This window comes from Puma concolor, chromosome B4, assembly GCF_028749965.1.
Source record: "Puma concolor isolate L17-30 chromosome B4, mPumCon1.1.hap2, whole genome shotgun sequence".
In the NCBI taxonomy this organism is placed as follows: domain Eukaryota; kingdom Metazoa; phylum Chordata; class Mammalia; order Carnivora; family Felidae; genus Puma; species Puma concolor.
In genome coordinates, this window is record NC_141673.1 from 36,728,361 (window position 1) to 36,740,675 (window position 12,315).

General features: G+C 39.8%; 1 protein-coding gene across 2 annotated transcripts in view; it reads right to left on the reverse strand.

Annotated features, from left to right (window-relative positions):
* TMTC2 (transmembrane O-mannosyltransferase targeting cadherins 2) overlaps window positions 1-12,315 on the reverse strand; it is a 404,595-nt gene that overhangs the window by 249,612 nt on the left and 142,668 nt on the right. For both annotated transcript variants that reach the window (XM_086712717.1, XM_025926374.2), the window contains exon 2: window positions 1,145-1,715. In XM_086712717.1, the coding sequence (XP_086568843.1) occupies window positions 1,145-1,715 (571 nt within the window). The remainder of the gene's footprint in view (window positions 1-1,144; window positions 1,716-12,315) is intronic.

The following is a 12,315-nucleotide window of genomic DNA, read 5'->3' on the forward strand; positions in this document are numbered from 1 at the left end:
TGCTTCCCCACAGAGCACAGAGAGCAGCAGTAACTACTCTGCCTACTAAGTGAAGAAAAAAAAAGTCATTAAAAAATAAATAAATGTTTCTATTTCCCTTAATTTTTCCTTCACTTCAATTTCTTCCCAATTTGATTTTAAGTAACATCGAGAATTGACGGGGTGAGGGGGAAGAACTGCCAAAATGAGAAAAGTTGACTGCTTTCTCAAGGTAAGTATCCAAAATCACAGCTCCTCACTTAAGTGTCCAAAAGGAAGGGGGAACTGGCCTAGAACAGGACCAAGATTTGCCAGCACTGGCCAAGTGCATCTTTTATAACTAAAAGGCAAAGCAAGGGTAAGTTTAGTATGAATGAGATAATGGGGAGATGGGAAAGAGGCAGTTTCTCAAGATAGCTTTGTCTGTCCAATGCCTTCCCCTAACACACTAGCCAAAAACTGGTCCTCTTAGGTGGAAGAGATCTCAAAGTGCTTCTGTGACCTTTAAACCACAGTGCATTTGAAAGCACTGAGGGAATACAGAAGAGCAAATATTAAGCCCTGAGGCAAAGGCCTTAATTGGCCTCAGGGCAAAATTTATAATAACCTCTTTCTGTTTTGACTCTTCTATTCTTATTCAGTACAACAAGGAAAAGGTGAAGATGATTCATTGTTTAAGAATTTGAGTTCCCAGTGCACTGCAGAGAAGGGCTGTTTTCCAAAGTCAGATCAGGAAAAGTACTATTAACAAATGGCAGAGGATTTCCCCTCTACAGAGTTTAGCATCTGGCTCTATTATCAGCTCTGATACTTTTATAAATACACATTATAAGCAATTTACTGGATTACAGAGAATTGGGGTTGAAATAAAAAATGAATAAAAATAAATACTAAAGGTGCATAATCTTTACAAGGCAAAACTGTCCAGCTACCAGAACCCTTTGAAATCATGAAAATAAGAAACCCAAGACATAAAACAATCAAGGAATGAAACCCATGTTAGTAGGGAAAGGTCAAAAAGGACACTTCCACTTACTGAAGACCAAAACACAGCTTACTTTAAATTCTCTTTGAAGAGGGACAAATTTGCTTTTTAAATGGGGGAAAAGGACCAGGCAAGGAGGCTGCTCAGTAACCCAATGCTCCAGCGCCCACAATCACTTACTTTGTAAATGGTAGGTAAGATCTGTTTTATTTTCAGCCTATGAAAGACAAAGACATCATAAACTGCCGACACAGCCAGCACGGTCACTCCTTGTTCCTTCCACAGCATGCTGCATCCTGCGCACAGTCCTGTCCCCAGGAACCAGCCCCAAGTCCTGGCCGAGGAGCCTCTTGTCGAACAGTGTTTGATGTAGCACAGCAAGGAGAGGAGGAAGAAGAGACTGGCCCCAACATCAGCCCGTCCCACGATTCCTGCCACGGCCTCCGTGTGGATGGGGTGAGAGGCAAACATCAAGCCAGCCATGAAGGTCCAGTATCCGTCCCCAAGGAGGATCTTGGAGAAGCTCGTGAAGACACCAGTGACTGCTGCATGCAGCAGGACATTGACAAGGTGATAGCTCCAGGGATTCAGCCCTCCGATGGCATGGTTCAGGCGAAAAGAAAGAGTGCAGAGTGGCCGGTAGGATTTGTGGCTGCCACTGTGGGTTAGAAGAGTCCCCCAAAAATCGTTGTAGAAAATGTGTGTCCAGGGAGTTTCTGGGAGAAGGTCTTGATTAGTCTTGATAGCACGGCTAAAAAACAAAATGTTTACAGAAAGTCAAATATAAAATTTCGGAAAAGAAGAAAATACATTTGACTCTTGTCCTACATGGGGGTCGGGGTGCCGACCCTCATGCAGTTGAAAATCCAAGCATAACTTCTGACTCCCCTAAAATTTAATAGTCTACTGTCAACCAGAAGTCTAACCAATAACATGAACAGTTGATGAACACCTATTCTGTATACGTATTATATAGTGCAGTCTTACAATAAGGTAAGCTAGAGAAAACATTACAAAAAATCATAAGAGAAAGTGCATTTACAGTGCTGTATTTGTTGAAAAAAATCTATGTATAAGTGGACCCATGCAATTCAAACCTATGTTGTTCAAGTGTCAACTGTATATGACATTGCTAAGACACTGCCTTCTGGGAAGCTGTTCTCCTGTGTATGATGGGATTCCAGGTATGCAGGATTAATGCAAATGAGCCTTACAGAAGCCTTTACATATAGATTGAATTCAGATCCTCCCCTTAATGCTTACTGACACTACAATTAGGACTGTATCTCTCTTTCTCAAAAGTTTTCTTGTTTGTTCAAATGCAAATATGTTTTAAGAATAAATGCAGTTTCTATAGGTGGTTTAAGACTTACTACAGCAGTTGTCAAACAGCGGCCTTAAAAAATCATGGAATGTATGGGCTAAAGATGCAGATGACGGGTGCAGGTTGATGTGAGGTCTGAGAATCTGCATCTTCTATAAAGCGCAGTGCAGGTGTTACTAGTGATCCTCGTGCAGGTGATCTTGGTGCAGAGATCTGCTGAGAGCAAGGACTAACTCCCTACTAGAAATGAAATATACCTTAGACAGAATATCTGTGCCCAGAGCACTGCTTCTCATGCACACACACAAATCACTGGGGGATCTTGCTAACAGGCAGGTCCTGAGTCAGTAGGTCTGGGGAGGAGCCGGAGATGCCAGTTTTAACAAGCTCCTGGGTGATGCTGATGCTACTGGTCCTTGGGCCACACTTTGAGTACCCAAGGGAGAGCCGGAGAGGCTAGGAAGAATGCCTCTTCCCTCATCCAAATGTCTCCCTTTTCTCCTTCATTCTAGAAAGCTTCAGCCTTTCTCCCTCTGACTTTTCACAGGACTTGCAATCATCCATACCAAGTGCCTTGCATCCTGCTTCTGAGAACTAGCAGTTACAGGCCTGCATGCCTGGTATCTGCAAACAGACTTTAAGGAAGGATAACCTAGTAATTCGCTGAGGACTTGCTATCCGCCAAGCATTGTAACAGTCTCCTTGGCTGTATCTTGTCTAATCCTTACAGTAAATGATGAGGTACATATTATCTACATCTCTCAAGTGAACAAATTATGGTTAAGAATGATCAATCGATAATAGTAGCAAAGTCACACAGCTGGAATCAGCAGGGTAGAGTTTCAGTTGCAGTTCCCAAAATGTGATGATCTACCTACCACTCCAAGTATTTTAGAAGATACACAGGCAAACCTGGTAAAAATTTGAATGGATATATTTATTTTAATGTGTATTTGAAAGGAAATTTAATTATCAAATCGAAGCTGGATTTCACAGATGTTTGCTCAGAATGAAGCTGTTAAAAATTAAAAACTCAACGTAAAGACAAATATTAAGGAACCCACAGTACTGGTATATGCAGACAAGGTACAAATGTTGGCCTGTAAATGGTTCAGTTTGAAGGATCCCTGCTCTATGCCATTATATCTTCCAGAGATCAAGGTGGCATCTTGAATGTCTGTACCCCTAGTCCATCTCCATACTTACCGAACACAATAGAGGCACGTGAGTTAGAAGGACAGAGAGAGGTCAAGACATTATTAGAGGCCTCCATTATTAGAAGCCTCTTGCCTGGTGTGATGTCAGGGCTTTTGAAGGCTGTGGGCATTTGTACAGCTGAAGAATATGTGATAGAAAGCCACCTGATGACTTTAACCTCCAGCCCCCATCGGTTCAGCTTTTCACTGTGAGGCAGGCATGATCAAAGGAATCTCCACATGAATATTACCAAAACGAGGTTGGAAAAGCCCTGGACTGAGGGGAAACATGCTCCGTAATTTACCTGAGCATCTTCAAAAACAGGAAAACGCAACAGATCCAAACAGATTAAGAAACCCATCCAAGGTGACACAGCCAGAGGAAATAAGTTAGTACTCCAGTTGGGGTCAAATGATGGGGCAATGCTCATTTTCAACTGCTTCTTTAACTCGCTTCCCAATTAGCCTCTCTGAGCTTTAGTTTCTGTAACAATAATAGTTTCACCTTGAAAACAGCTAACAAACACTCGCAACTGTGCATTTATCTTCTATATGGAGAAGCAAAGAATACTGCTTTGCCAGTAAGAGTGTTCTGGAGACCTAGCGCCAATGACATCTGGGCTCTGTGAGCTGTTGTTGCTACTATTCTATAAAGACTGGGGTACGGTGTTCAAAAACTCCCTTATTAAAGTCAGCTTGACTCACAGTCTCTGAAATTAGATGCAAGTGGGGGTTAGAATTAAAACCTATCAACAGTAGTCATGATTATCTTGTTTGAGCCAAACACCATGCTAGTCCTTCTACATACATTATTTATTCATGAGAACTCATTGGACTTTTCTAGATGCTCAATAAAAGGCTGAAGGTCTATTCAAATCATGTCTTAAAAAATATTCAGTGTGGTACAGATTGTTGTTCTCCAATGTCTGTTCTCCCCTTTTCCCGTACTCATAGATCTTTTAGTTTTTAGCTGGGTAGATAGTCATCTGAAAAAATTATTTCATTTCCTATCTTCCCTTGCTGTTAAATACGATCATGTGACTATTTTTTGGCCAGTGCAACATAAGCAGAATGCTACACGCTACTTCTGGAAAGTGTCCTTAAAAGCAAAAAGCTTAGCATTATACCCTCCCTCCCCCACTCCTTGCTCTTGCTGAAGCACAGATGTAATAGCTAGACTTCCAGCAGCCATCTTGGGCCATAGGGAATCCTTAGGAATAGAAGTCATGCTCCACAGAGCACAGCAATAAGACTGAGGAAAACTGAGTCCCTATTATGGTAGACCATACCAGCTTTAAGCTAACTACCTCACCATTTTGTGAGTATGAGAAATAAATCGCTATCTTGTTTAAGCTGTGATATCTTGGGTGTTAGGTAGTAGCAGCTGAACCTTGCCATCAGTGAAATCCTTTGTTAACAGAAGACCTACTATATCACAGGGGTTTGATTTTCCATATTTATTTTTATTTTTACAAGTCTCCGTGTATTGACTGTGTATTAAACGAATTTCCATATAAATTGGCTTTTAAAATATTAGAAACAGATGTTACTCTGGATCCATTAAATTAAAACACCCTGCTATGACATTCATCAAGAGTCTAACCCAGAAGTAACTGCTTAAGACTTGATGGGTTATAATTAAAATTTAAAAGAAATATGAAAAACTGCCAAATTGCCAAACAGCGTTGTCACAGCTGATTTCAAACAATTCAGAATGAAAAGCCAACTGGCCTCTACTAAACACTAACCTAGATATTGATGTGAATTTATGTAATATCAATGCAGAAACACTCTTGCCATTGAAGTCAGGGCAGTAGAAAGCTCGATGGCAAAGCATTCTGGGAGAAGGCTTTGCTAATGCAGTGAGGAAAGCTGGAAAGCACATTTTGTTCAGGACCATACTTCACCCTTTCACGGCGGATCCATATAGGATAGAGAATCAGGTTCTTCAAACCAGGTTTTCTACATGCTATTAGTTCAGCTCCATAACCAACTCAACAAAGACTTTCTTGGGGGGCGGGGGGGGGGTGGGTGGGGGAAGCATGTATTCTTTAAAAAAGCTATACAAAGTTGCCAGAATTTCTTATATTTATAGCAGTAAATCTAGTCATCTGTGGAAGCCAACAAGATATACTGTATATCTAACTCTCACAAAACAAGGGTTTCAAGACAAAAAACAAAATTCACAAATCTCATAGTTTTGCCACAAGAGGAAACTTTGCTGAGACACAGCCCTAAATTTATACCGTAGAAAAAAATTTAGGGGACAGTTTTAATGGAACAAAATTGAAAGGCAAAGGAACACTTTACCCATGTGCAAAACATGTTATACTAAGGGAGACTTTAATATGATAAAATTCTCTGATGGGTATTATCTGCTTAGGCAGGTTTTTAGTTAGCCAATGAATATTATGGCAAAAGACATGAAATAAGACTAAATTGTCCCGGGCTTTAGTATATAAGTCATGTCACACATGCAAGTCAGTGATAAGGGATGTATTACGCATCCCTCACATCATATTAAGAAAAATATGAACCAAAAGGGCTTTAATAGAATCTAAATAATCTGCCAGCAAAATGAGAAGTAAAGGTAATCATTCAACACGAAGCATAATAGATTTTCATCCATTTGCATTTTCTTACAAGAGTCCAAAATGGAAATGGCAAAACTACTTCTGCTCTTTCTCAGCTAATGAAAAACCTTAACTCAAAACAAAATTTCAGACTGATACAATTTCTTAGGTTACTGCTATGAATTGGTGTTGAAAATTCAGAAAGACACTAAGGAATTAGGAAATTTTCCACTCCGGGAAAGGTGAAGAACATCGGAGCAGCAGATGTGAAAAAGAAACAGTTGCAGGCAGAATTCTCCAGAGAACACATGACTGAGAGACTGTCTTTTGAAGCAAAAACATCCAGTCCCTCAAGTCTTCAAGGAGGTCTTAACCTGTTCCAGTTTTGTTCATTTGTGGCTCTTTGTTTTTGCTGCCTTATGATTTTTCCTTTAGGAAATGTTGACAAAGGCCAACACTATTGTAAAACTGATGAATGGTGTGACACTGCCATCCTAACTGTCCTTGTGTATGTTTCTCTCACTGCTATTTTTTCTGTCCGTTGACCTTTTCTGTCACAAACACCCACATAAATGACCATGAGTCCATCAGAGCAGAAATGATGCTTCCATTCTTCAAATATCAAACGGCAGCCTCTTCCAAAAGTGTTTTCAATTGTTCTACTAAAAGGTGAGTAGAGGACAAACTTTTAATTAAAAAAGAAAAGAAAATTCAAATGATGGGTTGAAATTGGCTCTAGAAGAGAGAGAAGAAAAAGAATGACCTTTGTTAACCTGCCCTACTTCAGTGCTACCCAAGGATGCCTGTTCATGCCCTGGAAGGACAGTGAACTGCAGAAGTTAAAAAAATTGACTCCAGAGCCAATGAAACTAGAGTCCAGGGTGCCTCAGTTTTCTCATCTGTAAAATAAGGATAATAAATATACATGTCTTACAGGGTCATTGTGAGGAGTAAATCAGTAAGCAGAAAGTACATTGTTACATGTAATATAATGTGTATATATAACATCATATATGTTATATGTTAGCTGCTATCAGTATTAGTATTAGTATTACCATCAACACCAAGCAAGTGCTGCTGGCCTTCATTATGTTTATAGCCTTCAAAATCTCCGGATCATGGTCATGAGTATCTATCTCACTTAAAATTCCTTTAAGCTTTAATGACACTCCCAAGATAATACACATCTATGAAGTCTTACCTTTGGTCTTTAACACATTAGTCTCCTCTGAGTTTCCTCCTCCCTTTTAGGCTACCTCTTTCTAACTCTCCTTGACTAGCATCTCCTTCGCATTTTTCTCCCAAATATGATGTTTCTTTCCTGGTTCTGTTCCCTGACCTTTCTCTCTACACTTTCCACCTCTATGGTCAATCATCTGCAACATCTCCAACTCAAGAGTTGCCTTCTCCAGCTGTGTCTCCAGTCTGGGTGCTGTTCATGAGCCACCACTTCCAACTGCCCACTTGATCTCCACACCTGAATGGAAGGAAGAGTGATGACATCCTGGTTCCTTTACTACCACCGTGAGTACTACCTTTGGCCAGTTAGTCTCTCAAAAGCTCAGTGTCCTTACCTATGGTTGTCAGATAATAGCACTTCCCACAAACTGTTATGTTGAAGATCAAACGAAGCAATGTTAACTTTAAATGTTTGAAAATTACAGAGCCTGTGTAATGGATACTTGCTGTGGTTTGGGGCCCCTTCTAGTTAACAGTGTCCTATTTTGCTTTTCTTTTGAGAATAACCCCCATTGACTTTTAGTCCATATGGATAGGGTGAGGCTGCCCTTACCTCCTGATGAAAGGTCATCGATGATTTGGCCAACTAATGTACTATAGTCCCCCATCCTCATTCCTGGCCACAACAACTGATTTAGCAGCCAGCCAGTTCAATCAGAGTCAAATACAACCTCAAGAGTCTACTGTGAAAGAACATCTTCTTTTGAGAATGAGATGAAATACTGGGCTGCTAGAGAATTCCCTGAAAACAGAGTCTGCCTAGGAATGAAGCCAACACCAAAGAACCCAGATCTAGGAGACAAAGAGACCATTCCTACTGCAGCTGGATCCCATCATGCCCGAAGCTAATAACACTGTTAAATAAACCAGTAAATGCTCCTTATTCATGAGTCATTTTGAATGGTCATTTGGACATCTACAACCAAGAGGGTGCTAAACAAAACAGGATGTTGGACTCACCGATATTGTTAGTTGCCCTTTTAGCATCTTAACTTGGTGAGACCAAATCCCAGTACTTTTCCCCGCCATCTACCTCCTTTTTCATACAAGTCCCTCATTAAGTACCATCATTCCTCCAACACTGTTATCAAGGTTGTGCATGAGGGCTCCTTCTCTCTTTGCTCCTACATCCATTTTTAAATTGGTTAAGAATATTTTAACACTGTTCAGAACCTCAGAGAAAATCCAACATGCAAGTCTCCGTTGAATCTACCTTTAACTTCTCTGTTCTAGTCTCATTCAGGCTTTCATTACGTCCTGCCTGTACAGCCTAACATGCTTACTAAAACTGCCTGTTCATTTTTCTCTCCTTCATTAGGCTGTTAAGTCCCCTCATGGAAGGAATCAGGCCCTATGTTTTCTCCCAGTGCCCAATGCATATTAGGCTCATAATAAATATTTGTTAAACTGAACTAAATAGTTATCCCTGACTGCTTTCTTTCCCGCTCTGATCCACTATACACATGCTATGGAGAGAGAAAAACTTCCTGATATATAAGTCTAACACCACTACTCTACTCCATAAAAATCCCTCATCATGCCCTATTTCTTACCATAATAAACATCCTTCACAGCCCAGCATTCATAGCCATCCCCATTATGCCTTCTAGGCCAATCTCCCATTACTTCTCCATACGCATTTCAATGTCATCCTAACTTCCCAGCCTCTAGGCCTTTGCTCAAGTCATTCCTTTCCTTCCTCTGCCAGGGCTGCTGTTCAGTTACCTACGTCCAAGTATGCTACAATCCCCCATGCTCATTTGTGGTGCCACAGTCTCCCCCAACATCGTTCACAGCTATTGTTGCAAATATGCTTAATTTTGACATTGAGTACTAACACATTCCCATTAACAACTCTGACTTAATACAATTAACAGGGTTCCTAAATGGGATGATATGTGGAAGATATTTCAGAAGGAGCAGGAGGAAATCAACGTGTTGAAAATGGGGCACAAGGAATTCTGATATTCCCTTTTCCATCCCCAACTGAAAATCACTGCCCCCCCCAAAAAAGGAATTTTGTCATAAGAAAATTATTTACTAAAGAGAGAGAAAGAGAGAGAGAATTATTTGCTCACCCATATATATATTCATTTATTCAGTGATAGACTAGACACTTACATAAAGGGCACTGCAGATAGAATGGTGAGCAAAATAGATCCATCAACTTTGAGAAACAGCCTAATAGAAGAGGCAAGTAAGTGTACAGACAATTTCACTGTACTACGAAAAACACTACTTTACCATGAAATCCCTACCGCTATAGGAGAACAAAACAGACTCCCAACAGTGTTAGAAGATCCAAAAGCTTCCTAGAGAAAAGCATGGAAGGAGTTACATGAAGGAGTAAGGGAGCTGCAAAGACATTGCCAGGCTGATGGTCAATATTCTCACAGACCATGAGTCGGGTCAGAGAGCGGTGAGCTTGGGAGCTGAAAAAAGACAATAGGTTAGTTTGCTAGGGCGAAGTCTGAGGAATAGAGCAACAGGAAGCACTGGCATTACTCTGCCTTGTACTAATGTCCTTCATGAATGGAGGGGAATTGAGCTGGATATCAATCTCCCAACGGTCTTCAGGTTTGATTTGGCTGTTGTCTTGTCAGAACCTCCCAATGCACTGTTATTCCCCCAATGCACTGTCAACTTTTAAGAAGTAGAAAGGCATCTAATTTATCCTTTGGAACCTAGCACATAGTAGGCATTCGATATATTTCTGATGAAGTCTAACTAGAAATGACTGGTACCAATAAACTGCACTCACCTTCTGAAAAAGTGCTTTTAAAAATTCTTCATTGTTTCAAGTATATAGGAAATTATCAATTTCATCTAAAAGTAGTTCACTCACTCTGGGCACTAACCTCTGCTCACTCAATGATAATTAACTGTGAAAAACCATCAGGTTAATTGGCTTACCCAAATGTCTTTGGCATTCATTTGCCACTTAACCTATAATCCCTTCATTAGAGTCCTTTAGGGATAAGCCATTATATTTAGAAAGCTCCAGTTAATATGCAAATACTTGGCTAACAGGATGGGGGAATGAGAAATACTATAACATCTGCAGTCCGTCTTAGTTTGGGGATAAGCAATGTATTTCAGATTCCTTGAGAAATTTAAGGTAGGCAAGTAAATTTCAGTGTTGGTTGCTGGACTGGTAAAAGCATACTTAGGTCTCTAGGTCCCAGCAGAAATAGAAGGCACTAAGCTCTAGAATGAATTTATCATTTCACATGTAACACACTACTAAAGTGGCTTGTTTCTATCTTGGTGTCCACCCCATCCCCCCGCCGCTGCCCCACTAAGATTGTAAACCCTTCAGTGGAAGAGATGGTGACGTGCTAAACAACTGGCACTTCAATTTTTTTCTTTTCTTTTTTTTTTTTTTTAATTGCCACCCTGTAGACATTGAATGAAAAGAGGCTGCTGGAATAATAAACGGCTGTTGTCAGACATCCAGGGGACAGGGCCACCAGTAATTGCTTGCTTTGTGCAAAGGAAGTCTAAGAATGCTCAGCCTTGTTACTAAAGGAACATTCTTCGTGGACCCCTCTTCCATCGCTTTAGGATTTTTTCCTATGAGCAATAAAGGAGTTTTACGAACTTCATCTAACACAGCAACGCTCCCCAGCCCTTCCCACCATGGTCTCCGCAGCAAAAAAAAAAAAAAAAAAAAAAAAGAAAAAGAAAAAGAAAAGAAAAAAGAAAAAAAAAAAGAAAAGAAAAGAGAAGAAAAGAAAAGGAAAGGAAAGGAAAGAGAAGAAAAGAAAAGAAAAAGAAGTTTCTAATTAAAAGCAGTCCTGGCTGCAGGTAACCTAAGCCCAGAGCTGCTAGAGATTCAGTCTCCTAGAGCGTCCTCAGATGAGGCAGCTTCTTCCTCACCCAAGTCTAGAATTTGCCCAGACACCTGCCTTCTCTTACTGGGAGAAAATGCAGAGAAGGAACCTTGGTTAAATATTTTCCAAGTATCTATAGTTCCTCAAATAAATCAATGCTGTCATTTTCAGAATTTCTATAGGAAATAGCCAAGAAAAAACTTTGCTCCTGAAAGCTAATTAATAATTCATTGAAAGGAAAAATGCTCATTTCTTTTTCAAAAAATGTTTGTTTTGAGAGTGGGAGATAGAGAGACACACAGAGAGACAGAGGATGCAAGCATGATCAGGGGAGCGGCAGAGAGAGGGACAGAGAGAATCCCAAGCAGGTTCTGCCTTCAGCGTGGAGCTGGACCCAGGGCCTGACCTCACAACGGTGAGAGCATGACCTGAGCAGATATCAAGAGGTGGACACTTAATCAACTGAGCCACCTAGACACCCCAGAAACATGTTCATTTCAAAATTAAATAGTCAGATGCCTAAAGATGTTTTTTAAAGTATTTATATGAAAAGCACTTTGCGAGATTAGAGCCAAAACTAACAGCCTGAAATTACCAGGAACACCACACTCCAAGCGTTTAATTTCACTGATTAAAAGAATCCTCTACTTTAATATTAGCTTAACACCTTAAAATAGTTTCAGTGCCTTGCAATTTGCATGATGAAAATATTAATATTTTTCTATACAATGATTTTGTTCACTGTGTCCATATCATGCCATCCTGACATAATAAAATATTATAGTCACAACTCCCCTCCTTCACACTGTACTAAATTGAATCAGAGCCTCAACTTAAAAGCTTAATGAAAATATCCTTATTTCTATTTTTCCAGACTTGAAATTAGTACCAGAAGGGGTACTATGAAGCTGTTTTGTTCCAAAAAGTTAATTCAAGTATATGAACCACTTTAGTATACTACATTATATCATTTATGAATTTTGGTTTCATATGTTTTCATAAATCCATAGGTCTATAAAAAGATGATTAATTTTTTTTTCCTTTTTAATATATCATACTGCTTCCTTACAATGGGGTCTTGAGCATCAGTGATGTTTTAAAGGATGGCTGGTTCCTTATAATTTTTTTATTTACAAAAAATTACAAATGTTTCACTATTTCTTAAGAGAAGAAATAAATGTCAGAT